Here is a 17,067-nt window from a genome sequence, read left to right as displayed (position 1 = left end):
CTATTTGACTCTAACTAAGGACCGTGTTCCTACCTAAAGGCCCAGTTTGCTTTGTTATCCTAACCTCTTCCCTGTTTTGCTTCTCCCCAGTATCATCATCATCCCCCCGTCTGCAAACCCTTACTTATAGTTGGGGTGGCTAACCAACTTCTTAAACTTGTTCACCACCCTCTCGATCCCATCACACCCCATCTTCAGCACGTCCATCTTGGGCCCGTACGAAAACCGCACAAAGTGATGACACGGGCTATCAAACAAATCCCTCCTCCTCGCCGGGTTCAAGTCAAAGAAGATCCCCGGAACAACAATCACCTTCTCCTCGAGACACGCCTGGAAAAAGTTCAGCCCGTCCGAGATCGGGCCGGGCAGCCCCTCGAGGTTCAGCCAGATGTAGAACGTGGAATCAGGCACGTGGCGGATAGTAAATCCCATCCCGCGGAGGCGCTCGACGACATAGTCACGCTTCTCCTTGAAGTGTTGCTGAAGAGCCTGCATCTCCTTCTTGACGAGAGACGGCTCGAGCATGGGGATGGCGGCCTCCTGGAAGGGGACGTTGGTGCCGCCGTCGAGGTAGGAGCCGCAGGAGCCGATGGCTTTGATGAATTCCTTTGGGCCGAGGATCCAAGCGACACGCCAGCCTGGGAGGCGGAACCGCTTGGTCAGGCCGTCGATGATGAGCACGTCGTCTTCGTCGACGTCGATTACGTTCTCGGCGGCGGAGATGGAGGTTCCGTCACAGTTGGAAGTGTAGTTGTACCCAGAGTAGAACTCGTCGCTGACGAGGGTGGCGCGCTCACGGCAGATGTCTTGGATTTCGGCGAGCTCGGGGTTGGCGACGACGAGGCCGGTTGGGTTGCGGGGGTTGGAGGTGATGATGACGGAGGTGCCGCGGGCGATCTCCTCGGCGATCTTGTCGGGGTGGATGTGGTAGCCGTCTTCCTCGGACAAGGGGACGGGAATGGCGGCGAAGTTCTTGAAGAGAGAGAGCATTTCGTTGTAGGCGGTGTAGTCGGGGATGAAGAAGCCGACGTAGGCGTTGTTCAGAACGGCGGCAATCCGAATGAGACCAGCACGGCCGCCGGGGACGATGGCGACGTTCTCCCAGGTGTATTGGCTGGTTTTGCCCTGGCGGTGCATCGCGTTGTAGAGGTTGGCTACGGCTTCACGGAGAGGCTTGATTCCGGCAGTTGGGCCGTATTCACGGCTGCCGAGGCTGATGTCAATGGTCTTGGGCCGGGGGAAGCAGCCTTCAATGTCATCTTCCACTTCAGGGGCACCCTCTGTTGGGTTTGTTAGTGACGCTTCAAGAAGAACATGAAGGGGGTTACATACGACCTAGGTTTGCCCATTTGTCAGGCTCATCGAGGAAGCCATGCTCGGCTGCTCGCTCGGTACACCAAACAACACCGGTAGAAGCCCTGGTGGCATCCAGACCGGCATGAGGAAGATGGCCCTCATGAGCAGCACGAAACTGCCTGTGGATCTTGGAACTGGCCTCTGCGGACTGCATCAGTAACTGTCGCCAAGACTTGGGGGCAAGACAAATGGTGTTTGCATACCGTTGATACCAGGCTCGGTATTGGAGAAACGGCGGGCAGGTCTAGGAACGCCCGTGTTCCTATTGATGGAGAATTTTCTGTTCCCAAAACCTAAAGGGTTGGACATGATGGTGTTGTCGTTCTTATCTACGACCCAGGGGATAGTGGGTTTTGAGAAGTGTAATGTAGCAAGTCCCCAGAAGGAAAAGAGCGGAGGTTTTCCTATTATATGGCGCCCCGCATGTGTCCAGCTGAGCTCAGCTGAACTACCCAACTGATTGTGTTGGTAACTAGGATAGATAGTTTACCCAGCGGTGAAATGAAAAATCAGACGGAAACTTTTGCACAAACGACAATCGGCGTGGTAGCTCAAGCCTCGAAGAGGGAGCACCAACGGGGCGGCAAGTGTGGCAATGTCAAACGACTACAGCAAAGCCATTGTTTCACCGCCAGATTTTGCCAGTTAAAACACACGATATATATCTCAAGGCCCCTCGTGGCACGAAATGAGGTTGAGGAACGTGCTTCACCGCAACATGCTTGGTCTACAAGCACAGCTCATGCAGCTTATCGGAGAGCGTGTCGATTTGAGTGGCCAGGGCAATCCGAGCCGCTGCGCCCCTCGCACATCATATATATATTCCCCTTAATCTATTGTTCCTATCGTTGTATAAGCTGTCGATCATGCTGTGACACCGGAGAGCCAGTAAGAGAGGCATTTCACAAAGGTCGATCAAGAGAGTTACGGGGTCCGAGTATGAGTTAATTATTATGGAATTCTAGAATGTTTCAGTGAGCACAACTTACAACGCTCAGTGATCGAAATGTCTGTGATTCTCCCAGGCTTGTAGAGAAACAGCTGACCAAGAGTTGACGTGGAGGAACACAAAGTCAAAAGTGTGGATCATCAACATCGAAGCTCTCATCAACCCCACCATCAAGGCTGGGAGTGGGTCGACCAAGCGGGGTCTAAACCAAGCATCAGCACGAGCCACATGGTTGTTGGTCCCTGTCAAGATTTTGAGATGCTCTTCATGACCCAAGCCCAGCTTCTCTCCAACATACACAAACATCAAATGATAAGGTTTACAAACTCTTTACGATTCAGCTTTCGGAACTATTCTTCTCTCACATCTATGCTCAAGACTCCACAACCTGCCAATCCCCCTGGATATCTCCGTTGTCATTTAACCAAGCCGTGCAACTCTCTTCCTCGTTCGTGGTGTTACCATCACAATCTCTCAAGGTTCCGCTGGTGCAAATGTACACGGGCGTGAAGCCAGCCGTCCCGCTCACTCCAGCAGGAACCAACAGCGGGTAAGTGATCTCCTGCGTCTCAGTCGTGGCGAACTCGAACCCGACCGAAGCCGACACAATTCCAAGCGGGTCACCGACAGACACAGAGAAAGTCGTGCGGACTTCAACTGAGCGAGAATGCCTCACCTCAATGGTCCGGTCTTCGCTCGAGGGGGCGATGGTGCTACCAACAAGTTCCGTCTCAAAAGTCTTGTAGTAAGGCTGTCCACTCGCGGTATAGGAGTCTTGCTCATACCCTTCGCAGCGGCGGTTCATCTTCCTGGCCCGGGCAGCAAGGGATTCGGGGGGGTGTCCGACCTCCTTGGGAGGGATGATGGTGCCGTTTTTGAACTGCAAGTACAGCCCACCGCTACCGGAGCTTCGAGCAGAGATCCCGAAGGGGAGTGAAGAATCGCGCCGGGTGTGGCCGCCAATCATGATGTTCCTCTTCTTGTCATAGGGGATTCCGAGAGGGTTGCACTCGTCGAAGCCGCAGCAGTACTGGACCATGAAGGTCTCCTCCATCTCAATGGGAGCGCGGTCACAGCCGGGATCATTGCGCCATTTCTTGAGATTGCCGCAGCCGACGCTGGCTAGGGAGGCAGGAGAGCGGATGAGAATTGCGCCGGGGCCATCATCATTACAAGGAGCGTCGGCGTAGTTGCCAAAGACCTCGTAGAGAAGGTTGCCGCCTGAGCCTTCGTTGAAGCCTTGACCTCCAAAGACGACATCGGTGTCATAGATGACACATTCGGGGACTGCATTCAGGAGGTCAGCTTTCCGGTCTTCAGAGGGAAGGACATGAGAAGCACAACTTACCACGCGACTCTCCCGAAATGACTGAGGATGGGCAGTCGGAGCAATCCTCATCTTTGCACCAGTTGATAACCTGTGCCGAGGTAACGCCCAAGGCGGCGGAGAGAAGGATGGCGTTCTTCATGGTGGGATAGGGGCTCTGACTGTTCAGAAGGCTTGAGATGGATGGAAGTGTGATGGTCTGGAGATGGAAATGGTCCTGGTGAAAGTGAAGATCTCTTGATCTTTATACCAACTTTACGGCGAGCTGCTCTCTCCTTTTGTCCATCTCCTCTTCTTACACTTTGATGTTTTCCTCGACTATCATCTTCGGGTGACGCGGATTTGATGCCGAAAACTCCAATCTTTTGATTCTGATGACATCACAAAGTTCCTGGCAAGTCATTGTTGTGACCGACAAGTATCTTCGAGTATCCTAACATGTCCGTCTCGGACGAAGACATTGTCGGTTCTTGAGACATCGTGGCTCAATGGAGGAGGACGCACAAGTGTATGGGTTCATTCTAGGGAATGAACTTGTTGATCCTCAACTTTTGAGGCTCTACAGATCGCGATGCAAGGTCAGTTGCCCTTGAATCGTCGAGGCTACAGTGTGTCCACACCCTCTTTTGCCCATCCTGCAGGCAGATATGGTGTTGGCGGCTGAAGCTGCGGCGTATAAGGCTTGGTATACGAGAGCCAAGAGTTGTTCTCTTTACCAATAGAGCTTGTTGGGACTTAACAGCAAGTCTGATGGCATGCTGAACCGGTTTTTTTCGACATATCAGCCCATACCCCCTATGCTAGGCATAACTAGATGCAGGAACGGTCAACTTAGAGTCAAAGGGAAGAAGTTTGTCCAAGGCTTCAACTTAGGCTGGCGGATTTACCAGCTGAAAAATCAACACTGTAGATCCCAACACTTACTCCTTACTATTGGCCCCAACACCCATCCTCCTGCTCAGCAAATCCCCCAGATGTCAATCAATGACTATCACCTCCCCATAACCTGCCACCCACAAGACTGGTTATGCCTAACTGACACTCGCCTAGCAAATTCTCCGATCGATCATCGGAAAGATTCACCGCTTCAGATTTGCCAACTAAATCTTTCCAGGTTCGGGCACCCTGGTAGTCATTCAGCCCACGCATTAGTTTTCTGCAGCAGTGAACCAACAGCCGTTAAGCCTCCATGCGCCGGTGCAACGGCGACGGTCAACCAACAGGCAAACGTGCCGTAGTGCCGTTGTTACCGGGGAAGCTGTTTTGCCTCAGCGGCGCAGTCCAGCTACAGCCTTACTTCTGTTGTAATCCCTTCTCGACACTCGTGGCGGATATGCAGGCGCTTTACTAGAACCAGCCAGCGGTTTTTTTCAGAAGTGTAAAAGCTTTGAATACCAAGACGATCAAAACTTGATTTTCCCAGCAATAAAGAGAGGAATCGTCGGTAGGAGGATTCAACCCCACACTCGGGGAGGCTCCTTTGGGTTCATTGTCAGGGATACAGTGGGTTGTTTTTGGAGGACACAAGATCTTTTTTTGCGGGGAGGTGGGAGGGGGGTGAAGAAGGTGAGAGTGACGTCAGTTGTTGATGTAGAGGTTTGATTGACAAGGTAGAGGGAAGTATCACCGAGAAATTTGACTGTAGATGTTGTGAAGTTGCGGACGAGGCTTGTGACCGGGTTGGGAGTGTGATTGAGAAGGGAGGGAAATCATGGCCGGAAAGCCTTGGTGTGATACCTAGAGTCTGGGTCTCAACAATCAAAGAGAGATGGCCGAAACGGAACTATAAGACTATCGACCGCCTCTCTCCCTCATCAAAGATTCGGACCTTGTCATTATACTCCCTCCAGACCATCTATCCCCTTCACCTACAGTCATCATAACTTCAACAAACAACAAAAATGAAACCCATCACCCTCCTCCCCGCCCTCCTCCCCCTCACCCAAGCCACCCGTTCCTTCCCCCCTCCAGCAAGCCCCAACCCCAGCTGGCACTCCCTCACGACCCGCCAAGCAACCGAAATCCCCCCCAACTCCCTCTACCTGATCGAGTGGTGGCCCGACGGCTGCGGCAACGGCAACGGGCAGTCACTCTCCGGAGGGGAAACCACCCTCGCCGCCTGCGTCAACGTCAACTCCCTCTGGGACGAAGCACCCCCCGACAACGCCGCCGTCCGGTTTCTCTTCCCGGAAGACGACCCCCGCACGTTCAAGTGGAGACTTTTTGGAACGCAGGACTGCTCTGAGCAGATTGAGCTTGGGGAGGGGAACAGCGGGATCTGCATCAATGTTCCTAATGTGCAGAAGGTTGGGGCTGTGATTGTTTTTACGGAGGGGTAGAGGAGGGAATTGGGAGGAGGAGATGTTTGGGTTGGTGTAGGGGGGTTGGGATTGGAATGTCACTGATTTGAATATTGGGGGGTTGAATTTAACGTGACGGGTCTGGAAGAAGTGTTGTGTAAATGAGATTGAAATATTGTCCTAAACATTTACCTATCGCGGGAGTGTTGAAAATGAGTTCAAGTGGAAAGCAAGTAAGGTATCTCTGAGCTAGCCTGAATAATTCCATCAGCAAACACAGAAACATTCAACCCGACCCATCAGCACAAACTCCCCTATCCTTCCCCATATTTTCACCAGCTTTCTCCCTCAGCCTTATGCACCCTTCCCGCCCGTCCCGTTCACGTGTATAAAACCTCCGAGTAAAGCTAGCGAACAGGCACCTGAATTCAGAGAGGCCACCTCCCCTTTTGGCAGCCGATGAACCTCGATCGTCGATGCGATATGTTCGTTGCTCGTGGCTCACCGAGATACCAGCAACACTATACCCACGCCGCAAATACATACGGCGACACACCGTCATAGACATCGCCTCTTGTCTTACATCCAGGGTTGGGTTCCCTAGCTGATTCATCCACTCGGATCTCAAACCTTGGCTTCCCGGTTACACAGCTACAACGTCGCAACGGCCCAACTCGGACATAACATGCACGTCTGTCTCAGTGATGCTTGCCAGGCCCGGGTGGTCGGCACTGCTCGAGGTTGAGAATGTTTGGGTCTGCATTGTCTGTTGGTGCTTTGATTCCCAGCAATATACATAAAGGTCAAAGCCGTTGAAAATCTTGGCTTGGCTGACGTCGTTTCGAGCAGAAGGATTCCTAGGCCATCATCACTGCTCCCTTTCAACCACACCAACATTCGCCGTTTTACTCGATCAGAAAAAGAACACAAACCGAATGATTCGACAGTAGGCAATGGCCCTAAAGAGAAGGTTGCACTTTTCCCTCAACTGTGACCTCCACAGACGGTGAACCCTGCCACTCTGTTTGTAACAAGCCTGTCAAACCTTTGGTCGAAGGATGCATTGCCGCTCGCACTGCCTGGATATCGACTTGGCTGACGACTGAGAGCCCTGTGTGCCTTTGTCGAAGTTTGACTGAGGCTCTGTTGAGGATAAAAGAGCCCAGCATCCAGTTGGGTCCATCCCAGGGTAGCTTATCAACATGCACCTCAAATCAAGAGACGCCGCAGTGAAGATGCATTCTTTCTCCAAAGCAACGGCACTAGCCGCCGCCAGTCTCCTGACGCTTGCATCTGCCCAAACCCGTCTTGAGATCGCAGAACAGGCTCTCCAAAACCCAAACGCGACTCGAAACATCACCTTCAACCCGTACCCCGATGTCCTTCCGCTTGCTGATCTCGAATGGACATGGCGTATGTTTACCACCTTGTCTCCAACATAAAAGTGGTATACTAACAAGCGTTGCTCGTAACAGGGGTCAACATAAGTGACAGCCTGACCGACCCATTCAACAACAGGTCCGATGACTTCACCGTCCGCACCTCGTATGACTTGACATGGGGAGGTGCTCCTCGAAACAGCACTCTTGCGGAAGCCCTTCCCGAACTGGGAAACAATTCATTCTGCACCGTTCAGTTCCTGCTGACAGACCGTGGCTGGCCAGCCAACATCACCAACCTCTGGACTGACGAAGATACGGATGACACTTCCTGTGTTCCGATTTTAGGCCCGGACTGTGTCAACTCCATCATCAGAAGCACAGGCTTGAACAACGGTGGACCTTGCCAGAACCCTGGTGGGACCTGGACAGATGCACCAGAGTGTGCTTCATCTCTCGGGTACATGGCCGATTCAAGACTGCTGCCTGGTCGAACGTTTGTGGATCTCAGCAAGGCAAGATCCGGGTCAATGTTTTTCTCCCTGCAGAGCGACGAGTACTCTGATCTCGACAACGAGACCATATACGAGAACTATCACAATGCCATCCACATGATGCTTGTCAACGCACCTGTGCAGTTGGTAAGGTCTCTCAACGGCGGCTTTCCCACTGATGCCCCGAAGAGACTCCTGTGCATGAGAGTCAACACCTCGCAAAGGGAAGTTGACGATGACGAGGACGGTAATGATGGCGGTAATGGTGGCCAGGGGGGCGATGGTGGTGATGGCGGTGATGGAGGAAATGACAATGAAGAAGGAAACGAAGGTGGTAATGGAGGTGGTGGTGATGGAGGAAATTCTGCTGGCCGAGATGCCGCCAACTGGTGGATTATGATTGGGGCTTTGTTGATCACCGCTGTAATTGGGGCTGCTTTTTAAAAGCAAGAGAGATGATGTATGTTATGTGTTTAGTCTCGAGCATTCGATGAAACTGAGTCTTTGTTCAATACACTTTACCACTCTCTGCTTCGCTGTTGGTGCTGCTGTTGCTCGCGCGCGGCATGATCCCATTGGCCGCAATGATCATATGCATAAAATGTGGTCTGAAAGCTTCGCGAGATGCCTGTGGAATACTTAGGTATTGCTGAATTGAAGACACAATTGTAAGTAGGAAGAGGGCTTGTTTTTTTTGGTTTTTTTTTTTTTTTTTTTTGGGGGGTAATGAGTTGAATGTCAAAAGCAAAGACCTTCTGGGAGGATATAAAAAAGATAAAATAGAAAAATCACAAAAGCAAACGCTGAAAGCCAAATGTGCTGTGTGGTGAGTGGTTACGAATCGAACCTAGGTCCTTCGCTCGAAGAGCAGAATGTAATACCGCTATACTACGCACGCCACGAATATGGGCGCCCGGAATTCAAATCAAATAGTGTGGCCTGGTCTTGTGTTCGGTCTTGGTTCGTGTTGAGTGTGGTGATGAAAGTGGCGTTACTCAACCAGACTTGTGTGAACCTAAAACTGGTGGATGTCAACCCTTGAATATCAAGAGCAGCTGCCGGTACCATCGGGTAGAGTCACTGGATTATCCCTTTCTGAGCGCCTTGCCGTCGGATATTTCGAATGACGAAACTCGTGCAGACTTGTCGACATCTGCTACTATATCATCGGAACGTTGCGACGGATGGGGCCGCGTGAAGGAGCCGTTACATTCCGTGTCGGTCCCCAACAGACAAGAACACGCAACGGGTCAGACTGAGGGGCATTCGGGCATATTGAACTCGCATCATGCCGAACGTATTCAATAGCGACTGTAAATTGTCTCGTGGGGGCTTCAGACCGGTCGAAGGATATGTATGTGTGGGCTGAACGTGGCAAACTGAATACGGAGGGTCGGCTCGGTGTGCTAGGATCGGTTCGCGTAGTCGTGTTGGTGGGAAGACGTTTGTTTGAATTGAGCTTGAAACCTTGAGGGGAAGTATACCGTCTCTGTAGTTTTCTTGAATAGGGTACTGTAAATGGCGATGGCTTTTCTTCGAGATTCTCGCCAACAAGATCAAAGACACAAGGTGAGTGACTGGCCAGACGCCTAACGTCCCGTGGGTCAAAGTGAAGAGCCGAGGCTTGTTACTCCAGGTATCCAACACCACGAGTTAGACTATCACACACTCTGATCAGCACAGGTCAGCAAAGCGTGCGTGGGGGATGCCGTGAGCAGTTCCGCGGAGCAGATCACTGCACTCTGCAATGACATGTTCCCGTCTGACACGGGATACCTTCGAGAGACTGGTACATCCAACTCGAAAGGCTGGACATGTGTAACAAGACGGAAGAATAGTCGCTTACCCCCACGTTGATCCCCCGTCTGCAGGCAAGCTGAAGTGCTTCTGCAGACTTTCCCTAGCCACAGGACTGGCCGGTGGTCTGGCCAAGGGGAGAGTGAGGGAGGCCGGGTGCTTGTCCCGCTCTCTTCCTGTTTTCTTTTACCCCATAGCGAAGCTGGACCCTGATCTTGTTGCCCAACATGCTGCTGTGGTTGGTTCAGAGCCGTGGGGAAGTCATGTCGGGGTTGATTCGTGCTGCGAGGCTGCCACACCACGTTCTCGACCACGCGTCGCAAGCCGCCAGCGAAGTCTCGTCTCGATCAATCAAGAAGAAGATGAAAGAAAGAGGAAGGTTTCAGCGGTCACCTAGCTGGTCAAGACTTTCAGGAAGGAGCCTGTCAGAGTGGGAAGTGCATTTCGGGAAGCGACGATGCCCACTGGATTTCCAGAGACACCTGGTTACCGTCGGGAGCGGGAAGGAGCAAAGAATCCAGGCCCATTAAAAGAAGGCCTGGAGTCATCTAGCTAGCATATTGCGTGATCGGGTCCCTGTGCGAACCATGAGCACCACCGATGACAACCAGCAGCAGAGACAACCACGCATATCGCTCCAAATTAGCAGTGTAACCTGCCTTAGCTGCGGGTCACACACCTGTCAATACCGCCATCAGGATATATCGTGAAAATTTTAAATGGGCTTTCTGAAAAAAAAAATCAATCAACACCGTTGATGTCGCCATTTCTGTCAGACTCACGGGTTCAAAGGGTCTTTCTTGGCAAACATTTAGAGATAGTGCACAGACCACATCCAAGGTGAACAGCTAGCCTCACCTCAGCTACACCGTAGGTAAAATTGTCGTCTGTTCTAGACGTTTCCAGTCTCCATCAAGCATCATGATTCAGTGGAAACACCAGCACATACAAGAATATCTCCATCGACAAGCCTCACCTGTACGGTAAATCATCCCAAGCCATTCTCAAACCTTAAAACGCCCCAAGCATCAAAAGAGAACCAAGCAACACATCTGCAATGGGAACATCCTGTCAGATCGATCACTATCATCACATCATTCTTCCCTTCTCACAACCCTCCTCATTCTCACTCCCTTCTCACCTATCCGAGAAGAAAGTGAGCTGCCCACTCACCCCAACCCACTGATGCGTCTCCGCCCCCAATTCTTCGCCCAACTACTACTAGCCAGAAGAGCACATTCCCATCGGACACTCTTGCCATCTTCATCATCGGCCTCAACTCAGCTACCCCACCATCACAACCACCTACTGCACCACCACCACCACCGCAGAACAATGTCCAGCACCACCACCACTAGCCCCGCCCCATCCGCAACAAGCACGCCACCCAACCCCGGGCGCTCACCATCATTCCATCAACCTTCAACAACACCAGCCGCATCTGCTGCCACACCCGCAGCAGCAGCCATTAGACCCGCCCATGTGGAAGAACAAGAAGACACCCCATCATCATCAACAACAACAGCAACCACTACCCATCAGGAGGACGACCCCACCGCAAATGTCGCAATCCCAAAACAACAACCACTTCCCGCCCTCCCCGCCCCCGGCACCGAGGAGACCGAAACCCCAGGCAAAACAACCACCGTCGTCGTAAACGGGGCCCCCATCTCCCTCGACGCCCTCGGACCAATGGTCGTCAACAGGGACGGTACCCTGGCCCGCATCGCCAACTGGCAGGAGATGTCCTCGTTCGAGAGGGAAAACACGCTTCGGGTCCTGGGAAAGAGGAACCAGTTGCGTTTGGCCACTCTACGTGGTGGTGATGAAAACGACACAGCAGAAAAGAAAGAGTAGTAGAATAGTGTTCAACAATCAATGTGATCATGATATTTTGTTATGACTTTTGTATATTTATATTCCTCTTGTCGCTATATGTGCGCTACCCGACCATCCCATTCATCAACTTCGTAAAAATATTCATATAACTCTTGTATCCATGTGAAATACAAGACATCATACGACCACCAGTGTTCTGTAACTGCCTTGTGGTACAAAGTGATGATGATGAGATCTGTAGCTTGCAAGCTTCGTAAAAACACCAAAAGCAAACAGTACTAAACAAAATCACCCCTCCGTTCTTTTCCCTCCAGCCTTTCAGCTGAAATCCCACCCACTCCCTACTCCTCCCCACCCCCCATATGATTGCCTTATTCCCTTCCGCTTTCCCTTAAAGCTCCAGAACACCGGAAACCCAAGGTAAATGGACCAGGTATAAAGAAAAAAGCAAGTCGTAAAATCAGACAAGACCAAAACAAGAAACAAAAACAAAAAAGACCGAATAATTCGAGATGAAACGCCTTCGATGATTTGAATGATGATGATGATATGGTATATCCGCAGCAAAAAGGGCCTCTCCAATCCCCCACCGTTAAACCCCTCGCTGATGAAATGACTCGAAACCGGAAGAGCCCAGATAAGAAAACCAGATTATGATATCTTTATCACCAAAGAATACCTCAATCCTTCCTCTTGGCGGGCGACTTGTCCGAGTCGTCAACGGCGGTGGTGGAGCTGGCAGCGCTGATGCTGTCCTTGATACCCGAAGACGACGATCCTTTCTTGGCTTCCCTGGCCGCAAACTCCTTGAAGAACTTCTCGAGAATGTCCTGCTTGTCGCCGTGTTTCTCCGTCACGAGCGACTTGAGCCACTTGTTCTCCGTCTCGAGGGCAGAGATGCGTCCTTCCAGCATGGTAACCTTCTCCGTCATCTCCTTGGCCGACTTTTCGAGGGCCTGCTCCCTCTGCTTCTTCTTGATGCGGAAGCGTGCGCTGGCGGCCGTGTTGCGTCTCCTCTTGTCCTCCTCAGCGGCCATGCGCGACGCGTCTTCGAAGCTCAGGATGCGGTTCGGGGGACTAAGCTGTTCAGTGGCTTTGCGCTTCTCGCCCCCGATTACGGGAGCTGCTACAGTGTGAACATACCCTGGCTGGTGCTGCTGGGGGACTGGCGGGGCATAGGAGGATTGGGGGGTGGGCTGGATGGGCTGCAGGTTGCCTAGGTTGTCTGGGAAGGCCGGGACCGCGGGCGAGGTGTAGTTGCTGCCAAAATCACCGAAGCTGTAGTCGCCTGGAGACATGGTGCCATGGTCAGCGAGTGAACAACAATATCAATACAAGACGTAGCCAATTGCACAAGTACAAGATAAAAGAACAGGCTAGAGTGACGGACAGCGCCGCCGACGGGAAGGGCGGAGATCCAGGGATATTGAGCCAAACGGCGGAGCGGTCCCAAACGGGCCACTGATGCCCCAGTGTCGATGGTGCAATCCCCCAAAAGTCACGAGAAATGGCATCATCGCGAGCATCGACGATCATTTGTCAGCCCCATATAGGCAGGCCCAAGCATCGCCCAGGGACTTCGTGCTTCCCAACCGCATGCACCTCGAAGCCGGCCAATGGTGCAGCCTTCCAATCACAAGCCGCCCGCAAAACATGGGGGCACACTCGCCATGAGCGAGAGAGTGGGGTGCGAAGCACTTGCTCGATCCGTGATAAGACGAACCGCTCTCTGTGGCCCTGTCACCGCCCCGAGACTGCAGCCTTTTCCATCTTCCCGCTGCTTTCCGGTTGCGACATAGCCAGGTGATGTATTCAGCACTTGCTGAGCGGGTTGGCTGTTGAAGGGGTCTCGTAGAAGACAGGAGGAAACTGAAACAACCAGCCAAAACAACTCAAAGTCCTCCACCACCAAACACCACAGCACCATGATCAACCCCTGCCAATATCAAGATTGAAACCAACAAAGAAGCATATGAAAGTGAAAGAAAAATACCAAAATTGACGGAGTAAAGCCACACTAACCTGGGATGGAAAAATCAGAAAAGCCAAAGTCACCCATGATAGAGTCGGCCGACGTCAACTCCTCGCTTGGTGATGTTTGTAATGTGTCGGGCTTGACAGGTGGCGCCTGGTAGTCGGTGTTCTGGCCAGTCTCAAAGTCGAAGAACTGAGTGTTGGTAAAGAGCGCAAGGTCCTTGGCGAGGTCTTCATCCGTGATGAGCGTCTCCTCTACCACGCCGCCATCTTGGTTCAATTCACGGAGATATTGGGTCACATTGACACCTCTCCGCGCGCTGGAGTAGGCCATGGCGATGTTTAATTTCTCTCTCTTGTCAAACGTCGAATAAAAGCTCCAGCACGCGCGCTCGCGGGGGTTATTGTCTGAGGGGCGTTTAGGAGTCTTTGGTCGTCGAGTGGAATTGGTGATTGCGAAATCCGTTCCTTTGAGATTTAGACAATTGCAAATATGTCGGCAGGTGGGCGGTGGGCGGGAGACAAAGGGTCGGTCGAGGGGAGGTGAATGAGGCGGGGCGTCCTTCGGTGGCCGGAGAACAAATCGGCACTCGCTTCGGCTTCAGTTCCTAAAAGGAAGCGAGCGTTGTACGGGCGAGTCAGCGTCTTTGGCTGAAACAAAGAGCTAGACGGGTCGGTGGATGTAGGGCAGTGAGAGCTAGCTGGGAGACGGGGCCCTCTGCTGGCGATGATGGCCTCAAGTTGGGAGCCAGTGTGTTGCTGAAGTGGAAGAGTGATGGAGACTGGACATGAGAACAGTTCAAGACATCGGCGCCCGGGCCAGTGGGAAGACAGTCGGAAGACAGCGCTCAACGTGGATTTGGTGGGATAACCCTGGTGCGCTTCCCGCTATACCCACGGTCCGATGGTCGCTATTAGTCAGAGGCACATTGACTCCCACGCTCTCGGTAGCCGAGACCCAAATTGCCCGAGTGCCCCTCTCTTCAGACGGACAGGACTCCAATCACTACTAAGAACCACGCGCTTGCAGACAATTTTTTGCATTTCCATCACGAACCTGCGTTAGCAATTCCGCTCCTACTGAAACCTTCAGTCTCTTCAGTCTCAGGGCCTTCTTTTCTTTGTGCCATTGACCCTATCACGACAGGTACAGGAACGTGTTTTCCCCGCCCTTTCTTTGTCTGTGCCTGAGTCGACGGTTAATCATTCATCATCACTGACCGTGCCAAGAGCACAATGCCTGTTGATCTCCATCCATTTCCACTTGAAGAGAAGGGGCAGAATCGGAGCAGGCCGGGGCTCATTTTTAAACGGTTGTCTTGGTGGGGACAGTTTGCCACGCTCTCACTCGGCAATAGAGCCCTGGATCTCAGCAGATGCTGACAAAAGCTCACAACTGAAGATTTCAAGAGGGAAACGATCCGGAATTCCAGGAAGGGTAAAACGCACGTGAAGGAGGGTTCCCACTCACTTGGCTCCCACCTGTCTCCGCGTGCTCCGATACTCGGCACCCCGATACGTGGCTCGGCAACGTCAGCGGCTCGATATAGACGCTTGCCCCTTCCTATCGTCTAAAATCTTCTAATGGTAGCTGTTCTTTTGGTCGGCGTTTTCTTCTTCAGAATCCATTGTGTACTACCGTTCATCTAGAACCATCAAAAGAGGAAAACGCTGATGAGACATGTCAGAAGCCAAGATATTGAGGTGTGCGGGGTGCGTGGGCGCTGTGCCGTTGTGATTTTGCGGGGTGAAGCTCACCTAGGTAGAGCACGGGCCACACACTGTGGTCCAGACCACCATGTGACGCGAGAACGCGCTCCAACTGCCAACACGTTCTGCAAAACGGCGTGGGGGCTCTGGACCAGCTCAGCTCTGTAAATCAATTCCGGGTTTCTCGGCCTGCACCCCCCCCGAAGCTCGCCGGAAACACGGTGCGAGCGGATCCATTGTTGACGTTCGCCGGAACGGACCCTCTCCGGAACACCCCGGCTACGGCAACCCATTCTGTTTGCTTTCACGGAGCTCCATTTGTTTCTTAATCTCCAGCATCATCATTCATAAGCCTGAAGATGTCCCGAATATCAGTCCCTATCACAGCGCCTCTGCCCTCCTCTCTACGCGTCAACCCCTCCAGCACAACAGTCACCAAAATTCTTAGCCGGCTCTCACGCGCTTCTCTCATCTCTGTTGCCTTGGACTGGCTAGACGAGGATAACCTATCTCTAGCCACCCCCTACCTCCGTCCAGACCAGGACGACAATGAAGAAGAAGATGACGGCGACTTCTACCCCCCTGCCTCATCCCCGGAGGAGCTCCGGGAAGAGTACCTCTCCCTCCAGAATCGTAAAGGTTCCAAAAGAGATGTCCTAGACAGAATCACCACAGGCGACTGGCGGCACGGGGTATCGCTCTACCAGCTCGCCATCGCAGACCTGCAATACCTCTACGACCACCCAACCTCCCAGAAATGGTCAGCCTATAACATAGTCCCGCTGAAAGCACCAAGAGAGGACGACGACGGCGAGGTGCAGCCGCTGGAAGCCGACAAAACATCACTAACCATACCAAGGTTTCACCCTTCGTTGTTTCTCAAATCGCTCCAGGCTCAAATCCTGCCTGATATCAAAGCACACTACAACCTCGACCGTCACAAGACGCTTCCCTTGCTGATACTGAGGATCTTTGTCATCGACTCCCCCTACAACACCCCTTTGTCCCTATCCTCCAATGGCAACATGGACACTGGCTCCAAGACGATACTCATCGCCTTCCCGGATGGCTCACCAAATATTTTCATTTCTAAACCCACCTCTACCGGCCCGACAGGGGCGTCAGAATCGAAATCGCTTGGGGCGCTGCTGGCGGAGGGGATACCAAAGGCGCTGTCACTGCCGAGGCAGAGGGTCACGCTGCAGAGTACTTCTTTGACGACAAGAAATCTGGAGGGGTTGCTCGATCGAAGGGGCGCGACGAGAGGCAATGCGGCAGGTGGTGGGTGGAGTATCTATGCGGATGAGAAGGTCAAAGAGTCCCCGTTGAGTACTGTTTTGCCTAGCCCACCGTTGAGCGATGCAGCAGAGGAGGAAGAACAAGGGAATGGTGATAAGAAGAGGAGGGAGAGACCGACGGTGGAGGAGAGGGTGAATAAACGGGCCAAGCTGGTCGCGCAAGCTCGGTTTGGGGATACGGCACGGGTAGGAGATGGGAAGGGGGTGGAGAGGGTGGATTTGGTTATGGAGGATCCTTTCGAGATTGGGGGTGATGATGATGCTGATAGGATGGATATTGAAGGGGAGGATGACGGGGAGGAAGCATTCAGGCCAAATGTGAGGTTGACGTTTCATGGCAACCATGTCTTTGCGGGAATACGACAGTTGGTTGAATGCGGGGTCATAGATGGGGAAAAGATGCCGGGGTGGATGACGGGTGAGGAGGGTGTCACCATAGGGGCTGTGAGAAATGGCAGGATAAGAGGGCATAAGGGCTTTGGACTGTAGTGTTTTGAATATTCTGTTGTATACTATGAGTGAGCATTTGTATGGAGTTTGGGTGTATGGTAGCCGGCGGGTGTCAGCACAGAAAATAATACCCCTGGAATTCTGGAGAAACAATGAAATCTTTTTAAGCTTTCTATCGGCTTGTAGCTGTCATA

General features: G+C 52.5%; 7 protein-coding genes and 1 non-coding gene across 8 annotated transcripts; 4 read left to right on the top strand and 4 right to left on the bottom strand.

Annotated features, from left to right (window-relative positions):
• Positions 1-25: 25 nt before the first annotated feature.
• Positions 26-2,274, bottom strand: QC763_604520 (uncharacterized protein). Its single transcript, XM_062914297.1, has 3 exons — positions 1,560-2,274; positions 1,333-1,497; positions 26-1,280 (listed from the first exon to the last, which is right to left on the bottom strand). The coding sequence occupies exons 1-3, from the start codon at positions 1,663-1,665 to the stop codon at positions 121-123; spliced, it is 1,431 nt and encodes a 476-aa protein (XP_062762525.1). The 5' UTR covers positions 1,666-2,274; the 3' UTR covers positions 26-120.
• Positions 2,275-2,678: 404 nt separating this feature from the next.
• On the bottom strand, positions 2,679-3,359 carry QC763_604510 (uncharacterized protein; the record flags this gene model as incomplete). The annotated part of the gene is made up of 1 exon (XM_062914296.1): positions 2,679-3,359. One exon carries the CDS (start codon positions 3,357-3,359, stop codon positions 2,679-2,681), a length of 681 nt encoding a protein of 226 aa, XP_062762524.1.
• A 2,174-nt stretch (positions 3,360-5,533) lies between these two features.
• QC763_604507 (uncharacterized protein) lies at positions 5,534-5,971 on the top strand (the record flags this gene model as incomplete). The annotated part of the gene is made up of 1 exon (XM_062914295.1): positions 5,534-5,971. The coding sequence occupies one exon, from the start codon at positions 5,534-5,536 to the stop codon at positions 5,969-5,971; it is 438 nt and encodes a 145-aa protein (XP_062762523.1).
• Positions 5,972-7,134: 1,163 nt separating this feature from the next.
• Positions 7,135-8,249, top strand: QC763_604505 (uncharacterized protein; the record flags this gene model as incomplete). Its single annotated transcript, XM_062914294.1, has 2 exons — positions 7,135-7,345; positions 7,408-8,249. The coding sequence occupies 2 exons, from the start codon at positions 7,135-7,137 to the stop codon at positions 8,247-8,249; spliced, it is 1,053 nt and encodes a 350-aa protein (XP_062762522.1).
• Positions 8,250-8,632: 383 nt separating this feature from the next.
• QC763_0089490 lies at positions 8,633-8,703 on the bottom strand. The gene has a single exon. It is a non-coding gene; the product is annotated as a tRNA-Glu (tRNA).
• A 2,084-nt stretch (positions 8,704-10,787) lies between these two features.
• Positions 10,788-11,459, top strand: QC763_604500 (uncharacterized protein; the record flags this gene model as incomplete). The annotated part of the gene is made up of 1 exon (XM_062914293.1): positions 10,788-11,459. One exon carries the CDS (start codon positions 10,788-10,790, stop codon positions 11,457-11,459), a length of 672 nt encoding a protein of 223 aa, XP_062762521.1.
• A 363-nt stretch (positions 11,460-11,822) lies between these two features.
• On the bottom strand, positions 11,823-16,719 carry CYS3_2 (cystathionine gamma-lyase cys3). Its single transcript, XM_062914292.1, has 4 exons — positions 14,887-16,719; positions 13,464-14,602; positions 12,585-12,729; positions 11,823-12,518 (listed from the first exon to the last, which is right to left on the bottom strand). Exons 2-4 carry the CDS (start codon positions 13,747-13,749, stop codon positions 12,122-12,124), a joined length of 828 nt encoding a protein of 275 aa, XP_062762520.1. The 5' UTR covers positions 13,750-14,602; positions 14,887-16,719; the 3' UTR covers positions 11,823-12,121.
• CHL4 (chromosome loss-related protein) lies at positions 15,485-16,912 on the top strand (the record flags this gene model as incomplete). Its single annotated transcript, XM_062914291.1, has 1 exon — positions 15,485-16,912. One exon carries the CDS (start codon positions 15,485-15,487, stop codon positions 16,910-16,912), a length of 1,428 nt encoding a protein of 475 aa, XP_062762519.1.
• Between the last annotated feature and the right edge of the window lie 155 nt (positions 16,913-17,067).

The sequence above is a fragment of the Podospora pseudopauciseta genome, chromosome 6 (assembly GCF_035222475.1).
Source record: "Podospora pseudopauciseta strain CBS 411.78 chromosome 6, whole genome shotgun sequence".
Classification (NCBI taxonomy): Eukaryota; Fungi; Ascomycota; class Sordariomycetes; order Sordariales; family Podosporaceae; genus Podospora; species Podospora pseudopauciseta.
The sequence above is the reverse complement of the archived record's forward strand: the minus strand, read 5'-3'. Positions and strand labels throughout refer to the sequence as shown.